Source organism: Etheostoma cragini, chromosome 1 (assembly GCF_013103735.1).
Source record: "Etheostoma cragini isolate CJK2018 chromosome 1, CSU_Ecrag_1.0, whole genome shotgun sequence".
NCBI lineage: Eukaryota > Metazoa > Chordata > Actinopteri > Perciformes > Percidae > Etheostoma > Etheostoma cragini.
This window is the reverse complement of record NC_048407.1, coordinates 16,845,727-16,868,132: the sequence shown is the minus strand read 5'-3', so window position 1 is coordinate 16,868,132 and position 22,406 is coordinate 16,845,727. Positions and strand designations below refer to the sequence as shown.

The 22,406-nt window shown below is 37.7% G+C and overlaps 1 protein-coding gene across 2 annotated transcripts; it reads right to left on the bottom strand.

Moving 5' to 3' along the window:
- Positions 1-2,267: 2,267 nt before the first annotated feature.
- slc39a13 (solute carrier family 39 member 13) lies at positions 2,268-18,757 on the bottom strand. 2 transcript variants are annotated; one of them, XM_034869316.1, is made up of 10 exons: positions 18,497-18,757; positions 13,393-13,758; positions 11,144-11,251; positions 10,654-10,796; positions 8,015-8,134; positions 7,311-7,400; positions 3,981-4,031; positions 3,679-3,811; positions 3,490-3,589; positions 2,268-3,202 (listed from the first exon to the last, which is right to left on the bottom strand). In XM_034869316.1, the coding sequence occupies exons 2-10, from the start codon at positions 13,718-13,720 to the stop codon at positions 3,127-3,129; spliced, it is 1,149 nt and encodes a 382-aa protein (XP_034725207.1). In that variant the 5' UTR covers positions 13,721-13,758; positions 18,497-18,757; the 3' UTR covers positions 2,268-3,126. The 2 variants fall into 2 exon arrangements, with proteins under 2 accessions (XP_034725207.1, XP_034725215.1); XM_034869324.1 differs by having other exon boundaries at positions 13,393-13,812; positions 18,497-18,702.
- Positions 18,758-22,406: the final 3,649 nt, after the last annotated feature.

The window sequence follows — 22,406 nt, the reverse complement described above, 5'->3', positions numbered from 1 at the left end:
TTTTTTTTACTTACGTGGAAACCCGTGTAAGTTTTTACACAAGGTGAAACTTAACAGGTCGAGTTGTGTTATCACAGAACATTACGTTGATGCAGTAGACAAATCAAGTTGCCATTACTAAAATTCATTAGTAAAAATGATTTTCTTTCTGAAACGAGCATGATAACGTTAACATCCAAATAACCCTTACAAACATTAAATAAACCTACTTATCACTACTAAAATTATTTGTTTAGCATCTATGATAAATATTGTTTTTCCTTTATGGCAGCCTCATTTTAGGAACAATGTATTCAATACATTGATTCCAAAATAACAGAAAATACAACGCATAGGAATTTCCTAAATACTGTGTAGCATTTAAAGTTTCACTAGGAAGATAGTTACTGATTTCCAAGCTGAATGATACCTGCTCTTATTACTCTGACTCATCCATCCCCACCAGGGTGTCTGTCATTGGGCAACAATAAATGAACCAAACACGAACACTAAATCAACTGTACAAAACTACCAACACAGATAACAAAAATGCACACCCAAAATATTACCAGAACATTATTAAAACACACTTTACCTAGGACAGAAACCGTTTAGAACATTTTTTTTTCCATGAACAATTTTAAATAACCCCACCCCTCCCATACAGAAACTTAACATCCTTAGTTATCTCTGCTAATATGATCTGTGCACTGCATACTTAAGATGCGTATTACAAACAACGATTATGGTTTAGTAATGAATATGTTTTTTTAACAAAGCATGAAATAAGTAGTGACCACTAAAAAGTTGAATTACTAAATCTGGGTTTACAGTGTTGTAAGACTCAGCCAATCAGCCTAATAAAAATGAGATGAGTGCTAGCTCAGATGACCTTCCTTATGACATGTTTTCATATGTTTGAATATTAAACGTTACATTTTAGAAAATGCTAACCTAACCTACTATTCCAAGTTACAGGTCAGCATCTAAAATGACCTCTATGGCTTTCAATTCTACAAATTGTTAATTCAAACTATCTTTTTTATACAGGGTGAGCCAATGATTGCTGCACCTTTTAAAAATGTAACTAGTTATTTTTACACTGATCTTGTTTTTCTTCATCTTGCTCTTGTAAAGCGCCTTTGAAAGCGCCATATAAAATACATGTTTTATTATTAGTCTGAGAGGCAAGATGCAGTATATACATGGTTTGCCTAGAACATCGTTTTAAAAATGACTGATATGTTTTTAGTGATTAGTTTCTCTTTCATTATATTGAACTAATTATACTAATTAGTAGATCCTATCGTTGTACATTCACTTTACGATATGGTGTATACAATAATACAATGCTTCTTTTTTGCTTGTTATATTCTGCTTCTAACATTGTAAACATTGTACAAGCTACTTTGGAAATACTGTTCTTACTCATGGCAATAAAACATTTGAATTGATTAAATGCCTACATTGTCACACACACATGCACCTTTAGATCCTGATTTATAAAAAAAAAGACTCAAAAACAAAACTCAGCCACTGTAAACGACGGACCATCTGTTACAGAGCTTATCAAGACGATTCCTGCTAGCACAGGAACATGATCTGTTTGTTTTCATGTGTGCAAAATTCAAAGTTAGGGTCATGTTAGAGACCATCACAGTTTTAGTGTATGCCATGTTGACTTCAGCACAGGCATTAAATCAAAAAGTTGACAGATTATTTGAGGATTTTGTGAGCAGAGCCAAAAAACAGCTGGGCGAACGGTTATATCTGTCATCCACAAGATTGGACTTTATAATACAGACTCCAGAAATGTAACATGACTAAACAATGCAGTTTTGGGAACACAGCTGACTATCAATAAATGATTTGTCACTTGTATTTGCACTACAGTGTACATAGTGGTGGTTTGTTGTCCTCCTGTGCTGTGACCGAAGACGGCTCCCACAGTCAATAGGCTGCTCAGCACAGGCTGATGACTAAGGAAGGCAACCCATGGTGGAGTCGTTATGGCAACAGAAGCTTGCCAAACAGACTGTGTTGAAATTGGACAAGTGTGAACACACAATCAATACCCCCCTCCCTCCAATGCCATATGACATTTTAGGCATATATTTGCAGTGAAAACATATGCTCACAGTGTACAGGTTTTTGTGCCGCGAGGTCAAAACACAATGTGCTGCCGCAGCACTTTACGCGGGTCTACCAAATAATATCAAGATATCCTAAACCCACTGAGCTAGTACGTGTGGTCTTTTACATAAAGGTGATAAAGAGCAGATCCTTCAAGATGTCAGACATGTTAGTTTATTTCTTCAGGAATTTAAAATGTAACCAAATTTGTATCAACATAATGCTATCAATAATCCTGCATGGTTATATTTTCAAACAAAAGTTGATGTCATCCATGTCAATATTTTAAGTATACTGTATGTCAAAACTGAATATTAACAAACAGTAGCAATCTTTTTTGTTAATTCATCTCAACTTTATAACAATTATTTATTTATGCAAAGATCAAAAGGTGCAGACAAGATACAAAACAGGAAAGAATAACTTTGGTGTAGACCTGCCACTAGTGAAACAGACCATCCTGACTTCTTGGCACTTACTTCGCAACAACACACAATGATGAAGTGGTGGTGCATGTCTGATAAAACTATATGTTGCTTGTCTAATTCTCAATAAATATGCAGCAGCCACATCATACACAGCAACAATACATACAATGGTTTAAACATGTTATGGTTGAATACATTTTAAAGAAAAAAGGTCCTTTTAGAGTTCTAAAAATACCTCTTCTGTGGAGTTGGTACATCAGGTGTACCTGGGTAAATGCGTGTGCAAAACAATGATTGTCTGATAAACAACATAAGACAATTTGGTAACACAGATCCATACGAACCCTCTTAATTCCCTTGAGTTTTAAGTCTGGCACATTTTGTCCCCACAAATGCCCCATGAGCAGAATAAGAAGGTCCTCCTTTCAGTCATAAGTCGTAAAGTGCCGTTCTTCTGTCAGATATTTGTTTTAGTGTATTGAAATGAAAGGTTTCCTAGAAAATGAGAGGTACCAGATTTAAGAGGTTGTTGGAGAATGCTGAGTTTTAGTTTCTGGTTAAGGCGAGAGGGTGTTTTCCTCCATGTTCACTCAACAATTGCAGAAAGCACAGCCATGACAGCCACGCCACAGAAAATGAGCATGATCTGCAGTAGGGACTGCCTGGTAAAAGAAAAACAAAGGGTACAGATTCAGACAGATTTAAGGACATTAAAGAAATACGGCATCTGCCTGTTTCCACACCACAGAACAAAGATATACAAAGTTTTTATTGTAAATGGCCTTCTTACACTGTCACCATTGTATCAACTCTGACAACACAAAACAGGATAAAGATACCCTGTGAAGTTTTTACCTACTAGAGTGCTATGGAGCCATGTATTTTGTTGTTGTTTTTTTTAAATAAAAAGGGGCCCTGTTGTGTTTGTAATCCTCACAAGGATGCATACCTTAAACTGGACTCCTCTAGCAGGTCAGGCAACACATTCACCAATGATATGTAGAGAAAACCTCCAGCGGTGAAAGGCAATATCCAGGCAGTGGCATTTTCTAGAAACAGTAGGAAAGACTTATGCGTCATTCTGGCAACTGTAAAAGGGTTTCATTGTACGGTGTGCATACTAAGGCTCCTACAGTACCTGTGCCTTCTGGTGACTGAGCGCACAGAGCAAAGCAAGCTCCCAAGACACCAACTAGCGCCGTGGACAGCTGCAAGCGGGCAGCACTCCACCGGTCAAATCCAGCCCTCAGCAAAATGGCAAAGTCTCCCACCTGCAAACGATGACGGTTCCCACAGTGGAGGAATGACTAAACATTCAGCGTGTTCACAAGCACTGTGGCAGTCTGATTCACCCCATGTTCTTTCTGCTATGCACACACCTCAGATTTCTATATTCAGAAATTATATCGTACAATCTAACCAAGGACTTTGTAATCTTACCTCGTGGGGGATTTCATGGAGGAGTATGGCAAAGGTGGTGAGGAACCCAACCTGCAAGAAAAGTTACATTAACACTGCTTCGTCTTACTTAAAGAAATGTGATCTGTGGTATCAAAAGGGAACATGTATGACAAATTCATCATTAAGAGACAAGGTCTTCAACAGAGGGTCCACAACCCTTCGGGGGTCCTTAGAGTTACCCCAGGGGGGCAGCCAAATCATTTTTAAATTGTATTACGTTTTTCAAAAAATAAAAAAGGTCTGAAAACATACATTAATATGCAACTTTGTGCCTTCCACATGTATGTTTTACATTAAAACATGATGTATAAAATGGATATATCAGTCCATGCACCCAGTTTAATATGCAGCTCAGTTTTTTTACAGTATACATCACTGGTCAAAAGTTTGGGGTTACTTACAAATTTCCATACAACTCCATTTTAGACAGAATACCAGCTGATCTGAGGGGGGGACTGATATTTATTGCAAAATCTACATTGCCCATTATCACCAACCATTCATGCAATGTTCCAAAGGCACATTTTGTTTATTAATCTGATATCAGATTTTTTTTAACTAACTGAGAAAACTTGGAGAACCATTCTACAATTATGTAAGCACATACTGTAATCTGAAAACTGCTGCCCTGGTTAAAAAAAACAATTCAATTGATCTCAGTTGGTATTGTGTCTATAATAGAGTGCAACGGAAATTTTGAAGTGACCCCAAACTTTTGACCAGAAGTGTACGTAGTAGGGGGGATCCCTGCTCTGTCTCTCTCTCAGCTAAGGGGTCCTTGATCCAAACATCCTTGAGGACCCCTGCTTTAGAGCACCTGAGTTGAGTGCTGAGCTCTATGTGTTAGCCTGCAGTGCACAGTGCAAAGTACAAACTTTGAGCTGCTTTAAGCTGTCGCAGCTTTACAGCTCTTTAAGTCCTTAAAAAACTTTGTCATCCTACATGAAGAGCATGATGAGACCTATTGATTGTGTAAAGATCCTAACCATGCATAAATCTCATGTAGGGGAAAGGTTTTGGGCTGCAATTAGTTGTTAACCAATAAATTAATTGCCAACTACTTTGATGTGAATGGTTTTTTTAGGTTCTTTACTCATCTATGACAGAAAAACTGAACTGAAAATCTTTGAGCATTTAAAATAATGAAAAATGTGAACTGTACGTATTAGTATGTCAATATTAGTATTTAAAAACCTGTTAATGAAAATTGAATTAAAAACAAATGCATACTGAAGCCTTGTGCCATTATAACAGTAACCTTAGACCAGGAAGCCGGAAGATGTAAAAAGCTCAAAATCATTAAATTGAAAAGTGATTAAATCGGTAAGGTCGGGCCAAAAAAAGTGAATGTAAGTGAATGATGTAATGTGGTTTGCAGTTTAAGCCACATGAAGCTAATATGGCAGTCGCAGTGCCCAGCTCACTTTAAGATAAGTCTTTGTTGATTGTCGAGGGGAAATTCACAAATGTTAGATCCTTAAGTGGCATTTACTAATAAATTATATCAAATTTTTCTATGTTTATTGGCACATTCACAATTAAAAAAAAAACTAATCTCTGAACTCCTTCATATTAATTTAGCACTGCTTTTATGCATATTATCTTCACACAGCATTTCAATGTGGCAAAGTCCCATTGTGATAAATGTGCATGAGAAATAATAGAAAACACCAGTGAGATGTCTTGTATGTGTATGTTTGAGGAATCGAGTTAACTTCCTCTCTGGCACATTGATCCATGGTTCATGCTGCTAGCCTTATGTCTCTCCAGCTGGACGCTCTCCTTCCCACAGCTACAAATATACAGTAACCTCGTCAAGCAACGTAAATACATGTAACTGCACTTTAAAGAACACCTTTTTGATAAAGCCTGTGGGATAATGCAACAGGAGTAAGTTTTCAAGTGAAAACGTTTGTTGTATCCTGTAATGAATGTCTACTGAGTGGTCTTCTTAAGACTGTGGGACTGCTCATACAGGTCTGCTGCTCCACCAGTGACTCTGCGAACACTGCCCTCACATGGAAGGCATTTTGTATCCAAATTCCACAGATCATTTGTGCCTTTTGCATTCATTAGGTACAGTATTACAGCGCTCCTTGGGGCCATTTTGCAGCTCTCCTGCATAACACTCAACCTTTGACGTGCAACAACAAGACATATAGAAGATGTAGCCTAATATTTACATGGAATGGACATTTAAAACAATCTAAATACCTCTTATTCAGTTCCTGTGGGGGTCAGGATTTGCGTCTCATTAAGTTAATTATTAGCATCTAAAAAGGGCAACACATCTACAGGCCCCTCATTATACAATCACATTTCTCCATCATTATAAACAGAGTACATTTTGTGTTTTCTTGGCTGTTGGTCAAGAAGAAATAATAATTATGGGGTTAGTCAATGAGGACAATAACGGTTGTTTGAAGTTTCATATTTATTTGATTATCTTAATAATCCTAAAAGTTGACATGATAGACAGCCTAGTGTCAATGTATGCACTATATTTATCAGCAATGATTGTCAGTTTATAATTGTGTGCTAATTTGGTCTGCATCCCCAGGGAGCTATTTCCCCCGCAATCATCCTTAATGAAGACCAAGAGCTCATGTATAATAAATATGCACGCTGAGGACTCAATGTGAAGGTAATCAGACTCCCACGCATGAGTTATTTATCTTAAATTATCAGCACAAAACTCTGCTTTCACACGTTGATAGCTGGAGCCCCATTTCCATAACTTCACTCTTAATAATTCCCTCACTGCTAGGTAGCAGTTAAAAGGCATTTCACTGTGGAATGTACAACTGGCTGCATATAATAACTAAACATGAATTAGATAAGCTGCATTCTGAGAGTGTCAAAACATTATTGTTATTTGTTCTGGAATTTTCAGTTAATACATTAAAAAAAAATTGTTTATTTGAAGGTAATAGAGTGATATGACACTTTAAAATGTCATACACGTGTCATATGCTATGAACAAGTCAAACACTTCTGTCATTAAGTGCCATTCGGTTTTGTTATTACAATTTATGGTTATGGTTAGGGTTAAGTGTCATGTCACTCTTATGTAGACACCTCCAAGTAAAGTGTTATTAAATATTCTCTGGACTGTATTTATCCAAAAGAAAAATCAGGAAACGGAGCACCACAAAGCAAAGTAACTTCTTAATCTACATACTACATATTAATCTAAATGTAAAACAGGGAGAATGAATGTTGGTGCTCTAATTCATTTTTTTGTGTATGCGAAATATAGATATTTCAAGAGTATTTTATTTTCTTGTTGAGATTGTCACAGCCTCTTACCTTTTTGCTAACCTGGAAACTTCCTGCTACTGCCAGTCCATGGGTGAAGTTGTCAATGCAGTTGGCCAGGAGGTTTAGGTAGCCACTTATCTGTGGCACATGAAACATAATGCCATTGTTACTCACATTGTCCTTGATTGGTCAAAACTACAAGACGTTTGGTCAACAACAATGTAATTATTTAGCAGTCACAACATTTTCTTTTGATCTACAATTCTGGTTGTATAGGTTGATACTCTGGTGATTTAAATAGATCCTGTGGTGTCATCTAAAGTTACTCCCAGCCTTGTAGTCGGACCCCCTTAAAATGAGGCTAAACATGAGCCGTTCCTCTCGGGAAACAAAAGGCTGCTAGTGATGTGCCACACATTTCTAGGTCAATTTTGTTGTTGGTGCAATACATTGTTTAATTCCACAGGTGTGATGCAATGTGGGTCAGGTCTTGCTAAAAGACTAGCGTGAAAAATAAGCATTTGAAAATAGGGAAAGTAAGGATAGCAAACAATATGGTTTCATTGAGATAACTATGTTGGTGGTTATTAACTTAACAACATGAATCTGTTTAGAGGATTGAAGAAGCAAAAAATGCATTGCTTACATAAACAATCCCTATCGAGCATTTACCTACAGAAGTGTCTTTAAAGAAAAAGATCATTTTCTGTCTTTTTTTGTTAACTGGGAAATGTTTTGGTTGTCAGAATTACCTTGATTTTCTCTGATCTTTCTTGCAGACTCTGCTGCTTGGAGGATTTCCATGACTCAGCATGGTGCACATTTTTGAGTGTTGCCACTGCCTTTCCACTGAAAGCTGAATTAGACTGCGACTGTGGAGAAAAAAAAAAGGAAGAAAAATAAGACAAAAATTACTCATCTTGTCCCCCACGTACACCACAACTCCAACCTTTTTTTAAAGTTTCTTATAAATAATCTTTATGTTCCCATTACTATTAGTGTCCACCATCAGAAATATATGCTTTTAACTTGAAAAGGCTTGTCTTCCCTAAAATAAACAAACACCTTAGCCACTAGCACCAGTCTTACTAGATAAACAGTGAGTTTATGGTAGCCTGGTTACAACAGTGCAATAAACATGCATTTTATTGTTGCTCCTACTATGTGTCAAAGGCTTTCACCTCCTGCCAGTAAAACAGCTGGTGAAAAATACCCTGATTATTTTCTAGTCATAAACAGTCACTTGTACTTCTGCATCATTTTTCAGACATAGCAGATGACCTTTAAATTCCAACACTGCTTAACATGTTTATATTTTGAAGTCAAAAGAAAAGACTGATTTATTTCAGGCTGTAGCCCCCGTTTTTTCCGAGAACCGTCCAACTTCCTTGTTCCCTCAATCTGAAACCACTAAGGTTGCCATTTAGATTGATATTAAAATGAAGGGAGAGGTGATTAGCCTGCAGTGTTCTGCGGGCAAGGAAATGTTTGCCCCGTGTCTATGACTGAAGCATCAGAAAATAATAAAGCTTGTTGACTTATCAATCTCCTGCTGTGGTAAAAAAAAAGTAAGAGCTCAATTGTTGCTGCAACACAGCCATTTTACAATGTCCTAGAAATAAAAAAAGTAGCTGAATTTCTTCTTTGACATCAAGCATTGTTGCTTTTTACACATTTGATGATCAAACACACTGACCCAATTTACGTAAAAAGAAGTTCAGCTTGTTACAGTTTTTGCATTTTGGTAAGATTTGCCTAAACACAAAGTATTGTAAAAGGACAAATACTTGTAACCATCGTTCCCACACTGTCACGCTCTATTGTTGTCTGTCTATAAGCTGAGTGCTCTCCTGTGGACACCAAAATGGCTAAAGTGGCTGCTTCACCCCGGCACTATAAATAGACACTTATTGAGCTGAGCCGTGGATTCCAATCTTCTCCCTCACTGGCAATACAAAGACAAGAAGGAGAATGACACGGCCTTTACAAACATTCTGAAACCAGCCACTCACTGTCTACAACAGAACCATGTGTTAAAAAATATTGTTTGTCAATCTTAAAGGGGCAAATTTTATGTTACACTATTTATAATATCATCACTAAACAATGAATTTCAACTTTGGTGCTAATTAAGAAAGTCTCATTTTGACACTAGTCAACACAGTTATTTCATGAATAAATCTGAGCAGATGTAGTACAGAGCAGACATAATATCTCATGTGGTTTGGTATGCTCATTGATAAACATCCATTTCATAATTATTCATACTAAGATGTTAAAAATAAACTCTTTTGACGTTTTGAGGAGGAAAAAAAAAACGTATTTGCTTTCTTCCGGAGAGTTTGATGAATAGTAGGCATTTTCACACCTGAAAGTCCGAACCAAGGTTCATGTTTTTGTTACATTGTGTACACTTGATCCGTTAAGTTGTGGTTTCATACTGCAATTATGCAATCTCTCTAAAGATCTATACGTGACAAAACTCTGTCCTGCCATTATCACATGCGTGATCTGCGTATCCAGGTACGTACATTTGATTGGTTTGTAGACGGGCTTCCCCGTCCCCTTATATGCACCTCTCTGAGTTTTTTCTAGTGACTGCTGCTCTCCCCTACTGACGCTGATCATTTTGTTTTGCTGCAATGATGAGAAACAAAACCCGAGAACTTTCTTTCTGGAGCCTTTATTCAGAGACAAACAGAAACCTACACTGTGCATTAACCACTTCTGCCACTACCACTTTACAAGTTAATTGCTAAAGTCTTCTCTGCTCTGATAGCAGACAGCTGTCTACTCCGAGTACATTCACCGTCACTCACTCTCGCATGTAGCCTACACACTAAGCACCAAGCTATTCCTTAAAAGGAGCTTCCCCGGTCTTGTAAAACCTGGAGAGGCTGCCAGAGCGGTTGGTATTTGTTCCCAGGTCTTTCCCAAAAATTGGTCTTTTGATCTGGACCGTGGTCTGAGGCACCTTTCACACCTGCAATTTTGGTTCGGACAAAACTGAAAAGTACGAAAGTCTGGACCAAATGAGGTAGGTGTGAAAATGCCCTGCATCTGTCTGGTTAGCTTAGCAAAGACTGGAAACAGCTAGCCTGGCTCTCCCCAGGGGTAACAAAATCTGCATCTAGCGCCTCTAAATCTTTTTTAGTAATTTAAATGTTTATCTCTAATACAGAGACTCTGATTCTGTAGGTCGGTTGTACAGTAAGTTATCTAATGCTACAATCACCAAAACCCTGACAAATATGCAGACCAAGCACTAACAGACCAAGCATACCAGGCAAAAAAAAGATGAAGGCTTGTATTAACACGTCTGTGTGCAGTGAGACTCCTTTGGACAGCAATGAGCATATTCCTCTAAAAACATTTCAGCTGCAACTCTTACAGCAGAGTTAGAATTCAGGTCTGAATCTGAAGTGGGGTCCTCGTGGCTGACTTGATCTGGGAACATCTTCTCCAGGATGAGAAAGACCAACAGGCCAACAATTACCCACAAGCCCTGGGTCATGTTGTGGTTGTGTTTACCAGCTAGGATGGAAGCAGAGACATTAAACATAAGACTGAGTGAGCGAATGCACTAAGTGACAACCTACACAACATTGACAAAATGTATGTTTGAAAACAATGTAATGTAATACATGATTAATTTATTTCAAAATAATATATTTGAAAAAGTACTGTTCCTAACTGAGGTTCACTGACCCAGTCATTGCTGTATGTTAAAAGACAAGTAAGGCAGTACAACAAAGCAGTAATAATATAGTTTCATACCAGCCAATTTCTACTAGAAATATCTTATTCTAAAGATGGGTCAAGGAAAGAATAAATAGATAAATACAAAAGGTGGTGATGGTGTTGTTGGAGAGGCGACCCACCAGAAGAGCCAGAAAATGCCCACGCCTCAGGAAGGAGGTGAAGGAATACATCACCAAGGAGACCACCAATAGCAAAGCTCAAGAGCTGTTTCAGCTTCTGGCCACCAGCTGAGAAAACACACACACATACACGGGGAGAGAGAGTGAGAGAGAGAGAGAGAGAGAGAGAGAGAGAGAAGGTAGCAATACTGTGTTTAATAAAGAACTGTATATTGATTTCATGTAACTGTGACGTCCTGCTTCAGGAGCCAATAATAAATCATAATTGCACATTTTTAAAACAAATTTCGCTGCTCTTATTTTCCTCATTGTATATAACTTCTTATTTTTACTTTTTTTATGTTGTTCACTTGAATGTTATGTTTGTCTGTGGACCAAATTTGTTATAAATGTCTTGTCACCGTGGGATAGAGGGAAACGCAATTTCGATTTCTTTGTATGTTTTTGACATGTAAAGAAATTGACAATAAAGCAGACTTTGACTTTGACAATGGAGAGAGGTGAAGGGCATCCGGAAACTTCCTACACCTGAGTAAATTGGGCCTCAGCCTATTTACGTGGCTTTATCGCTAACCTCTCTTTTCTTGCCCCACTGACTCGCACACATTAAACTCATCCACAAGCTAGCATAATTATTTTACAAAAAAAATTATTTCCTTTTTTGTCACTGACTTTAGGCCAGATTGTGACATATTTCTCAAAGCCAAAAAAAACTTTTACTTTTTTAAAATATTTTTTTATTTGTTTAAATGGCACCTCTTCTGGTCATCAGTTCTAACAAGTAAAACACGACAAACACAGCCACCAAAATCTGAGCGTCTCTGGCTCAGGCTACTAATAAAGCGATTCAGTGATTACTTATGTGCTCCGCTAAAACATTTTTGCTGTAGGAGTTTCCTCAGTAATGACTAACCTCCATTCAGGACTGCACTTGAAAACCCCAAAGCCTAAAATACATCTGGAATGCCACATTCATGAGGGTGGAGACACTCAAGAGGCTGCAGGCCTCTGACTGACCTACAGGAACTTAGGCCTGGTTATTGAAGCCGTAGTCTATATCCTTGACGTTCCACATCCGGGACTCCTCTGTTGCATCCGCCGGATTTCACTCATTTAGGCCGGACAGCTGACGCCTTGGGCTTCCTTTGTTTTGGCATTTTAATCTCTGGTCAATTTAGGAGGACTATGGATAACCTTTTCTCTTTTTCATGTTAAAGGTTTTCTGTTGCTTTTCTCCAGTGCATAGCACCACCCTAGACGATTGTGATTGGTTTAAAGAAATGCCAATAAACAAGAGCATGTTTTCCACCCATTCCCAAATGATGTGTGGAGTAGCCAGACTCTCCTCCAGCACGTTTGGAGGATGGTCTGGCAAAGCTAGACTACTGAAGCGTTTACCCTCAGGTTTCTTTTCTAAATAGATGGATTTAAACACACGTGTGTTCAAACAAAAGTTAAGGAACAATAATCAACCAGACAAAACTGCTTTTAACATGGAGTGGTTAAAAGAGGAGATGTAGTATTTGTATTGGGTATAATCAGTGTGCTTTACTATCTGCAATGTCTTCATTTCACTATTCAATGTTTTTTAACTCTTTAGAAATTTTGTACAGAAATTCATGATCCCCAAATGAAGAAGCCAACCAACATGGTCGTATGACTTTTCATCTAGTGTGACCGGCATGTGAAGGTGTTCATCCATTTGGTAACATCTCAACATCCACCACACAGAATGTGTTAGTAGATGAGGAGAGCGGAGATTTATTAGAGAGACACTGCAGAGCTGGAATTTTAGGTATATAGTTGACGAGTTAATGAGACAAAAATGTTTTCTTCTTTTACTGCAGAAATTTGAACTCTGAACTCTTCTGCTTTCAACACTGCAGTCATATGTCAGTGTATAGCGGTTTAAAATTTATACTGCGCCATTTGTGTCCATGTTGACATATATGCATTGTAAATACTAAGGCTATTATTATTACTACAATGACTAGCTCGCCATGCAGTGCAAAACTACAGTACATGACATCCTCCTGCTTTTTCAAAAAAATATGTGACAATTTGGAGGGGATATTTTTTCTTCAGTTACAAAGATATCACTAAGTATCACTGAGGAATTTCATGCAAAATGTTGTACATTTCATAACTGTCTATGTTGTGTTATCATTATTGTCATAAGAAAAACGTGATTAGTATTGTATTGTGAGTAATTCACAGGCATGTGTAGGTTACATGTTGCCATCTCTTACCTTTCGTTTTAAGGGCTGCTCCAGCTTCAATGGGAATCACGAGAAGGGGGAAAATCCCACTGAGGCCAACAGCAACAGAGCCCACCAGGGACAAGAGCCAAACATGAGCATGTTCGCTGTACAACAAGTTTGCTACTGCCTGGAGATCTGGGAGGTAATCTGTCAAGCTGGGGCCGGGTCCTGCAGCAGTGGCTGTTGCGTGAGCCATTGCTGATTGTGTCATCTTGTGGCTGCTTGATGCCCCCCTTGAGCTCAGCATCAGCAGGGTAACTGGGATCAACAGAGCAGCTAAAGCCCAGCTGGGCTTCCTACAGCTTCCACCTTTCATCCGTCCCACAGTCCAAAAAGCCCTTGCACCCAGTAATGCTGCAAGTGGAGCACACTTTCAGAAAAACAGGCCTCTCCTGCGCCTTCTCAAACCTGTATGAACATTTTAAATAAGCATTTGATTAAGGGACAACTCACAATTATTTTCATTATTGATTAATCTGTTCTGTAGTTTGGTAAGTTAAATGCCAGCAGAGAATCCTTTCACGCTCAAGGTAATCCTTAAATATCTTATCTAGTCTGACTGCTAAATCCCAAACACACTGCATTTTATATCATGCAAGACAAAGCAAGGCAAGATTTCCAGAAATTGAAAGAAGCTGGAACCAGCTTGCCTGCACTTTTGCTTGATCTACCTAGATTGTTTGTTACTCTGATCAAAAGTGACGCCAATATTGACAGTGGCTGATGCTATGCCGATCCAAGTATCCCCTGCACCGCTTGCGTTCCACCGCCACATACCATTTCTTCACAGCAAGTGCAGCTGAAATGTTATGTTTTGTACTTTTTAGTTTTGAAGTTAAAATAATAACTCAAATCTGAAAGTATATCACGGTCTTGATTGACCCTGTCCACGATTTAATTTTTTAATGACTACAACTTTCTTCTGTGAGTTTTAAAGAGACTGTTTAAAAAGGGCTCCAAATACTGCAATGCTCTCCCTTCCCTTCATTGAGGCATCCATGTTTACAGGCTTGCAGTGATGCGCAATGTGCTATATGTGCCAAAAAATCTGTTTGGTTAAAATTAAATTATTGAGTAAATGTTCCTAGTTTAAGTCTTTGTCGATGTCTTTCATAGAGCAAATAACGTTACGCGTAGACCTGCAAGCAAGAGCAAGAGCCTTGCAGTGGAAGGTGGTAAAATATGTGGCCAGTTTATTACAGAGAAACATCCCTCGAATTTGAAAGTAGCCTACATTTGAGAAACAAACACAAGGAGGCTAACCTTGCTTACCTTAACATGGTAAAGTAGAACGCCAAAGTTCAAAACACCTGTTGATGTGTGTCTTATTTAGTCTGTTGGCTATTTACGTAGGTTTTTCTTCTGGAACACGTCAAACACATTCTGCACTCAATGCGTCTTGTGTCGAATGTTTACAGATCTGTGCTCATCATCATATGTACATTCTATGTACTGGTACATTCTATAATTGTATGATGTTTTTGTTGAGTTATTATTACAAAATACTTTTTCTGACCTTTTCGAAATTTTTAGAGAGAGATTAGCAAGAATGTATGCTGTCTTGAAGGCACACCAAATATTGATTTGATTTAGATTCCTCATCTGTTCATTCACTGCAATTTGTTAATTGATCAAAAAAACTATTAACAATTAACGCTTTCATTTTTTGAAAGTATTCTTTAGTTTACAGCATGTTTTCAACACCTGCCTAAAATTACTGTATTTACCAAACCAAGTACCACTTCAAGGACTGGTTTATAACAACTAATGGCATACCATCAAAGTGCTTGGCATTAGGGCTTATTTGCTTGCCCCACCAGAGAAGTTAAAAGTCACAACAACAAAAATACTTACAGTAAAAACATATCGTACATCATATGAAATCTATAGTGTAAGTATCCTAAAATTTGAATTTATTCTACTGTACTATTTTATATTTTAAAAAAGGGAACTCCAAAGTTAAAATATCATCTTTGACAGGTCAAAAAAAACTTCCAATGAAATCTCCAATGAATTCCTTCCTGTTCATAATGACCCCTGACAATAACCATAAGAAACGTTCATATGGTTTTACTCATTTTTTGAGACATTAAAAAAAGGGAAAGTCAGTTTTTTTTATCTAGGTTAGGGTTATTATGACAGGTGAAAGATGGTTGGATAATGATTTGTATTTCAGTTGACACTGTGTGGATGCTTCCAACTGTTTTTCCTCAATTCTGCATAAACAAGCAAAAAAGTTAAATATTGTCCTATTTTTTATAAGTTCTTTTTTTGCCTGGAAAAGTGAAAGGTGTAAAATGTACTTGTCTGAAGAAGGAAGTGCAACAAAAAGTCAACTAGCACTTTATTAGCCACTTTTCAATCACAGCGCTACTGCTGTTTGCATAAATTGGGTTAAAAGTAAAGCTGTGTTAGTTAAATAAAAGTCCAGGAACCCCAGATTCCAGTGAGTGTTTGCTTCCCTTCAGCAGCAGCCTTTAGATATCCCCACCAACACAGAACGTTTAGGGAACGTTAATTAATGGTTCTCTAAAGGTTAGTTCGAGCCATACAATAAAAACTAACAACTAAGGAACGTTCCCTACGGGTTTTAGCATTACCTAAACATTAAGGGAACCAACCACCTGTAACGTTCTGCTGCGGTTGCACTGTACTTCCGCACAACGTTCCCGTTTGGTTGTTTTTGGTTGTTCCGAGTTTTTGAAGTAGCATAAATGGTTTGCACTCACTTGATTTTGATTCACTCAAAAATGAATTAGTTTTATTGTACAGTACATAAATAAAGCCAGCACAATCAAAGTCCTTTTAGGCAAGTCACTCCACGGCCATCTTGTAAACGCACTTCAAGCAGTTATTGGCAAGTTAAGTGGAGGGGAAAGCATACAGGAAGGGACGTAATATGTGTAGGCTACACTGCTGCAGTACTGGCTTTACAAACTAACCCCATGCATTACTATGGATGCTGTGTCTCCCCATTAGAAAGTCTCTGGATTACAATGTAGAAATCCAGTCACATACAATGTTTACACTGAATGTATACATTCAAATAGTATTTCTGTAATCAGTACAAATTGTGTGATCTTTTATTTCAGATGAATCCATTCCACAAACAAGAAAGCATTCCAGGACGGAGCGTGTGTCTGGAATCCCTGTCCGTAACTTAACATTTATGCATGCATTAACAAACAATCATGTTTCCTACCATGGAACTACTGACGTTCAACCTGCTGCATACTATTCTGATGTGTGTGTGTGTGTGTGTGTGTGTGTGTGTGTGTGTGTGTGTGTGTGTGTGTGTGTGTCTTCCTTTTCAGGTCGGCAGAAGAAAACTTTCTTGTGCTGGGCAAGCGCTGAAGTTTGCCTCACAAAGACGGTAAATTGAAATTCTTCTATGTGATGTTAATGTGTTAATGTTAATAATCAAACTATCAATATTTGTGATCAGAAATTTGTCTTGCTTTTGTCAACATGTTCATTCTTAGTATGACATATCAAACTATTGTTTCTTTCTTTTTAGGCCAGCTGAGAAGGACTGAGCCTTCAAAACCATGGAGCTCAATTTTTTTGTGCAGGAAGCATGGCCTTTCACAAAAGCTGTTGGCCATCTTCTACACTGCTGCCATCCTCCTGCCTCCTCCCCTCACAGGCGCTTCAGATCCCTGCACACAAAAAACCACCAGACACAAGAACCGCTTCGTTCCCACTGCAATCACACTCCTGAACTGCTGATAAGTTGGGTCAACCCCACATTACATACTGTATTTCCAGTTTATAAGTCAAGTTTTTTGTTTCTTCAGTTTGACTTTCATAGTTTTTTGAAGAAAACAAAGGAAGCAAATCGTGGGCCAAAAGAAAGATGGCTGAAGGAACCAGAGCTGGAGGAACAGGTCCACAGAACGAGCTGATGGGAAAGGCTTGTCAACGGTATAGTTACTTTTCCACGCCCTGGTAGCTGTTCTGTGTGCCATTGTATAGCTGAATAACTTATTGTGTTACCGTAACGTAACAGGCACCTGCCATATTCAGCTTGTTGTTCTGTGTGCTAAATGTCTGTTCTTGGTCTTTGATTTTGTGAAATACATTTGTAATTAAATTAAACTATAGTCCAGTGTGACTTTTAAAATACGGTACTTTGTCATTCCAATATGCATCTTGCACACTACATTTGCACTATTATTTGTCTAGATAGCCAATAAAACTTATTATGATTCTTTCATAAACATTTTTTATATTGTATATTAAAGTTTTAAAACCCATCACGTTTGCTTGTTCATTCCTGCTAATGCACAGACAGCTTAAAGTAATAATAAAATTGGTATCATGGTTGTTAAAGTTTTTAAAGGTTAGGGGAATGGAAAACAGAACGTTAGGGGAACGTTCTCTAAAGGTTGCAACGTTAGGAGAACGTGAGGGGAACGTTCGCTGTAACCAAAAACTACCGTTACCAGAACGTACCAGAAAGAAGAAAAAAAACTTAACTATGCAACCAAAACACAACCAAACCTAACATTTAGGGAACGTTCTGGTAACCAAAAATTGTTAGCTGGGATCTGGTCATGCTTACGGGGTAACGTTAGGGTTAAAGGTTCGTTAATCTTATTGCAAATGCTTATTCATCTTTTCCAGAAAGGTTGCAAGAGAGTTATTAGCTAGCTACTGTTTGCAAGCGTCTGCTGCTCATCATTTTACTGTCTGGCATTTAGCAGTATAGTCAATCGGATGAAGTGGTATATGCACAGCTATTACATATAAAATATACAGAAAATGAAAAAGACACAGTCCTACACTGACATACAATGCAGCATTAACGTTACACTGAACCCGGTGCTTTTTACAACGGAATTCTGAACTAGTTTGCTAACTCTGTGAATAAAAGTTAGCAAGCTAACGTTAGCTGGTAAACATCCATCCAGAGCCATGTTGACGCTCACAGCTTGCTAGAGATTAGCTCCTACAGCAGCAATCACTGCAAATCAACGATACCTGCTAAAACTAGCATCAGTTTGGAGTAAGTTAGTGCTAACGTTACGGGCCAGAAACCCTCGAGCACATTTAATAACGACATGAATGTGATATTTTACGTTTTAAATACCTTGTGGTTTCGGCAGTTATTGCACCAGTGTGTCCCTGCCATCCAGGACTGCTTGATGAGGGCAGACTTGCAGTGCAACGCTGACTTTCACAGCAGACTCAAGCCGCGCAGGGCAGGGATCCGCTAGCTGCAGCACAGGAGGTCCCTACGGCTCTCCCAAACAGCCACGTATCAGGATCCTGGAGGAGGGAAAAAACTATAAACAGAAGGGGAGCCAGGACCTGGATCCCGCCCCACCAAAGATTTCAGGAAGTAACTTCTTTTTTTGCCCCAAGACTCTTTTTTTTCCACAGCCAGAAGTAGCCTGAGGGGAGTTTTGTAATCAATAATAATGATTACAACATGTAATCAAGTAGTTGCTGGCCACATATAACACACAAAGTCACAAAAAAGGTCCAATATCAATCAACCTGCAAGTTGTAAGCCTAGTCTAGTTGAATTTGAAATCAGCATTAAAACTTAAATTGACATGTACTTAAGAAGATTAGGGCCATTAGTGAAAAATGTATTTGAGGTCTGAGTTTAAGTCACTATTGTAAGATTGACTTCAGAATTTTAAGAATAAACTCAAATACATTTTAGTGGAATTTAAAAGAAAGTTGACACATTTCTTTTAGTTATAAGACCCACATGAGTTTTATTTCAAGACATGGATTGGAACATTTTCATACACCCCAGTCCTATCGGAGCTGTTTCAAATATGTCAGTGATGCACTATGCTCACAGTTTACTCCATATGTGTATGCTTGTCATTTGTAATACAATGACACTGATTCACATTTCACTACAATCTTATTATTCTTATAATTCCCAACATGTATCCTGCATACCGGACAACAGTGCACTCAAATGAGGCTCTTGAGAACAACATTGATGGTATGGCTTGCACCATTATTTGTAATATGCTACTCCCTTTGTTCTACACTGCTGCTCGTTCAAATGTGCCTGTTGGAAATGGGCAGATTACTTTGCCTCCTGTATTGCTGCTTGCAGCATTCTCCAGAACCATTGTACCCCGAAGTAACTCATAAAAAGTCCCCAAAGCACTTAATATGCGTAATCAACCATACACAACTGACTTACGGTGTAATTTTACTTCAGAGGAAAACATTGAACTACTATATTTTCCTGCATTGCAGATTCAGATTTTACTCTCAAAATACCAATATTAAAATAAATGCATTATTGTTCATTAAACTATTCAGCATTATAGTTGAAAGCGCAACCTTGAGCAGATGTTAAGTACATTTAAGTGCATTGTGCTGGTAATGCCTTTCTTTTCATTTTAAGTAAACATTTGAATATGTTAGTTTGAACTTAAAAATAAATGAAAGCAAGACACTTTTTGCCTGTATTATATCATATTGACCATTTCAGTTAATCTAGTCTTGCCAAAACCGTTAATTTTGTTATTTTATTTCCCTGTTTTCATTCAATCTTTATTGTGCATTTGCTTGCATGTGGGTCACCACATTTGTGAGATGGACAGCCGGACTGTATTAGTTAGATGTACTGTATATACTAGCTGTTTTCCCCAATTTTACTATTTATGTATATATAGTACAATTGAATATGCACACTGAGCATCTTGGGCACAAAGATGTCCTTTCAGATTCATAACATCCTATGTAATTAAATGGGCTCTTTTCCCAGAAGACATTTTAACATGTCACGGTAGGAAAAGCACATGTGTAGGAAAAGCACATTTGTAAATATCAAAGGCATGTCACACTATCATGGCTTACTGTGACACTTGATTAAAACAGAGCCATCATGTGTGTAATTAGTAGCCTAACAATGGTTTTCCTACTACAACAAAATATATCATTACATTTCATTCATATGAATGAATAGAACTGTCTTGGAAAGACAAAAAAAAGTGTGCTCAAGAAGGTCAGTCAAATGTTTGAAGGTACTCTTCACAGACAGCATTCTGTGCCTCTACGTGTGTTTTTTTTCCCCTATGTCTAAATTAAAAAAATTCTACTATGAAATAGCCAGTACATAAAGGCTTTTTAATTTTAAGACTTTTTTTATTTTCGTTTCTCTAAAAAGAAGAAAATACCTTTTTCATATTTGGAGTTGCTCCAGTATTGGATGCCATCACACCCTGACAGTTTTTACTAAGATGTATAATGTTGTTAGAAAAAAAAAGTGATATAAGTATGTCTAACATTTTCCCTCAAAGTCTTATGCCCAATAACACATAAGGTTCCCCATTTGAGCAGTTTGGGTTTCACTACCTTATGTACATAGTCACAGCACTCAAAGGACCGAGGAACTGACCTATTCAACACATCATCAGCCAAAGTGGATGCAGTCAGTGCCAAATCTAGGTTGCAACCTTTTGTGTATCAATGACCTCGGACAATGAAGCTGTGTTAGACTTCATTATAGACCTCTTCTATGCAGGTCTATAATGAGTATATCACATTTCATGTGATATACACAACTGTCTCAATGTGGAATTGTCTTTGGCTCAGAGCATTGTTGACTGGGAATAATTACAAAACATCACATGTAAAGCTTCATAAGTCACAAGACCAACCTACCACCAAGTGAAAGTGCATATATAAGAAAGAAGATACTTTAAACAATAGATTTATATGAAGGTACAGTATAACTGGTATAACCCACACCAACCTCACACCAATGTTCTATTTGGTATAGATAGAAACCCAAGATCAGTTGAGATGGAGAAAATTGTGTATTAATAAACTGAACAAGTCACAGGAGATATCTGGAGAAAATGAAAACTAGGAATTTGTGTTGTAAAGAAATTACAGAGCCTGTTTCTATCAATACATGTGCTTTCACCACTCATCCACAGTTCATTTGGTTGTTGACTGCACAGGAAAATTTTTGATATTATAAGTGGTGGAAAGTTCCATTAATTCAAGAACTGTTATGCATTTTCCCTTTTGAAGGGAATATAATTTCAGTAGTTTTTAAGTCATTTACTGGAAGTTTTACTTTAACAAAGCGTCTGTATACTTCTTCCTCTCTTCTTCCCATCTTTCGAACAAAATCAGTTTTGAAATAGTAAATCAGTAACAGTATTCACAACCCACAACAAGCATCTTGCTCCCAGGGTAGGGTCCCTAGGTGGTCGGCACTCGCATCCCCAATTCACTTTAATTAGAGCTATAAGGGTTCTTAATAAACTGTCTGACCAGCAGGTGGTGTATATGACAGTAATATGCTACATAAATTATCAAATGAAATTTGCCCTGACAGCCAAGAAAACAAATGTTATTGTATTGTCACAGCAATTACATTTTGTCTGCTTCTTAAACTTGTTTTGTACTTGTTGCTAAACACAGCAGTCTCTGCTGAGTTTAAGTAGGCTTACCAGTCCAGGTATATTTCCTTTTTTGGGTAAAAATAAAAAATAAAAAAATAAAACAAACAATAATAATAATAATAATAATAATAATAATAATAATAATAATAATTATAATAATAATAATAATAACTAAAAAGAGCCTTTTTTTAACATTTAAGATTTATTAAAATAGACCAGCTAGTTGCGACAGGCGGACTTAGCAGAGTGAGATGTAAAGATAGCAAAAAACATGATTAATATCCGCACTGAGTCATCCTTGTCTGACTTGAGCAATACATAAAGAAAGAGGAACTTGGTTGTTTGGTGGGATAGAGGCCCAAAGCCATATACGAGTATATAGGGTTAGTGTGAATGTTTGTGTGTGTGTGTGTGTGTGTGTGTGTGTGTGTGTGTTTTTTCAAAAACTAAAATGTTACTTCAGAGATTGATACAGCATATCAGAAAGTACCAAAAAATAGTATTATAAAGTGTGTGTGTTGTGGGGGGCGCGTGCGTGTGTGTGTTTGTGTGTGTGTGTGTGTGTGTGTGTGTGTCAACGAGCAAGCAAGCATGCAAGCTTGTCCA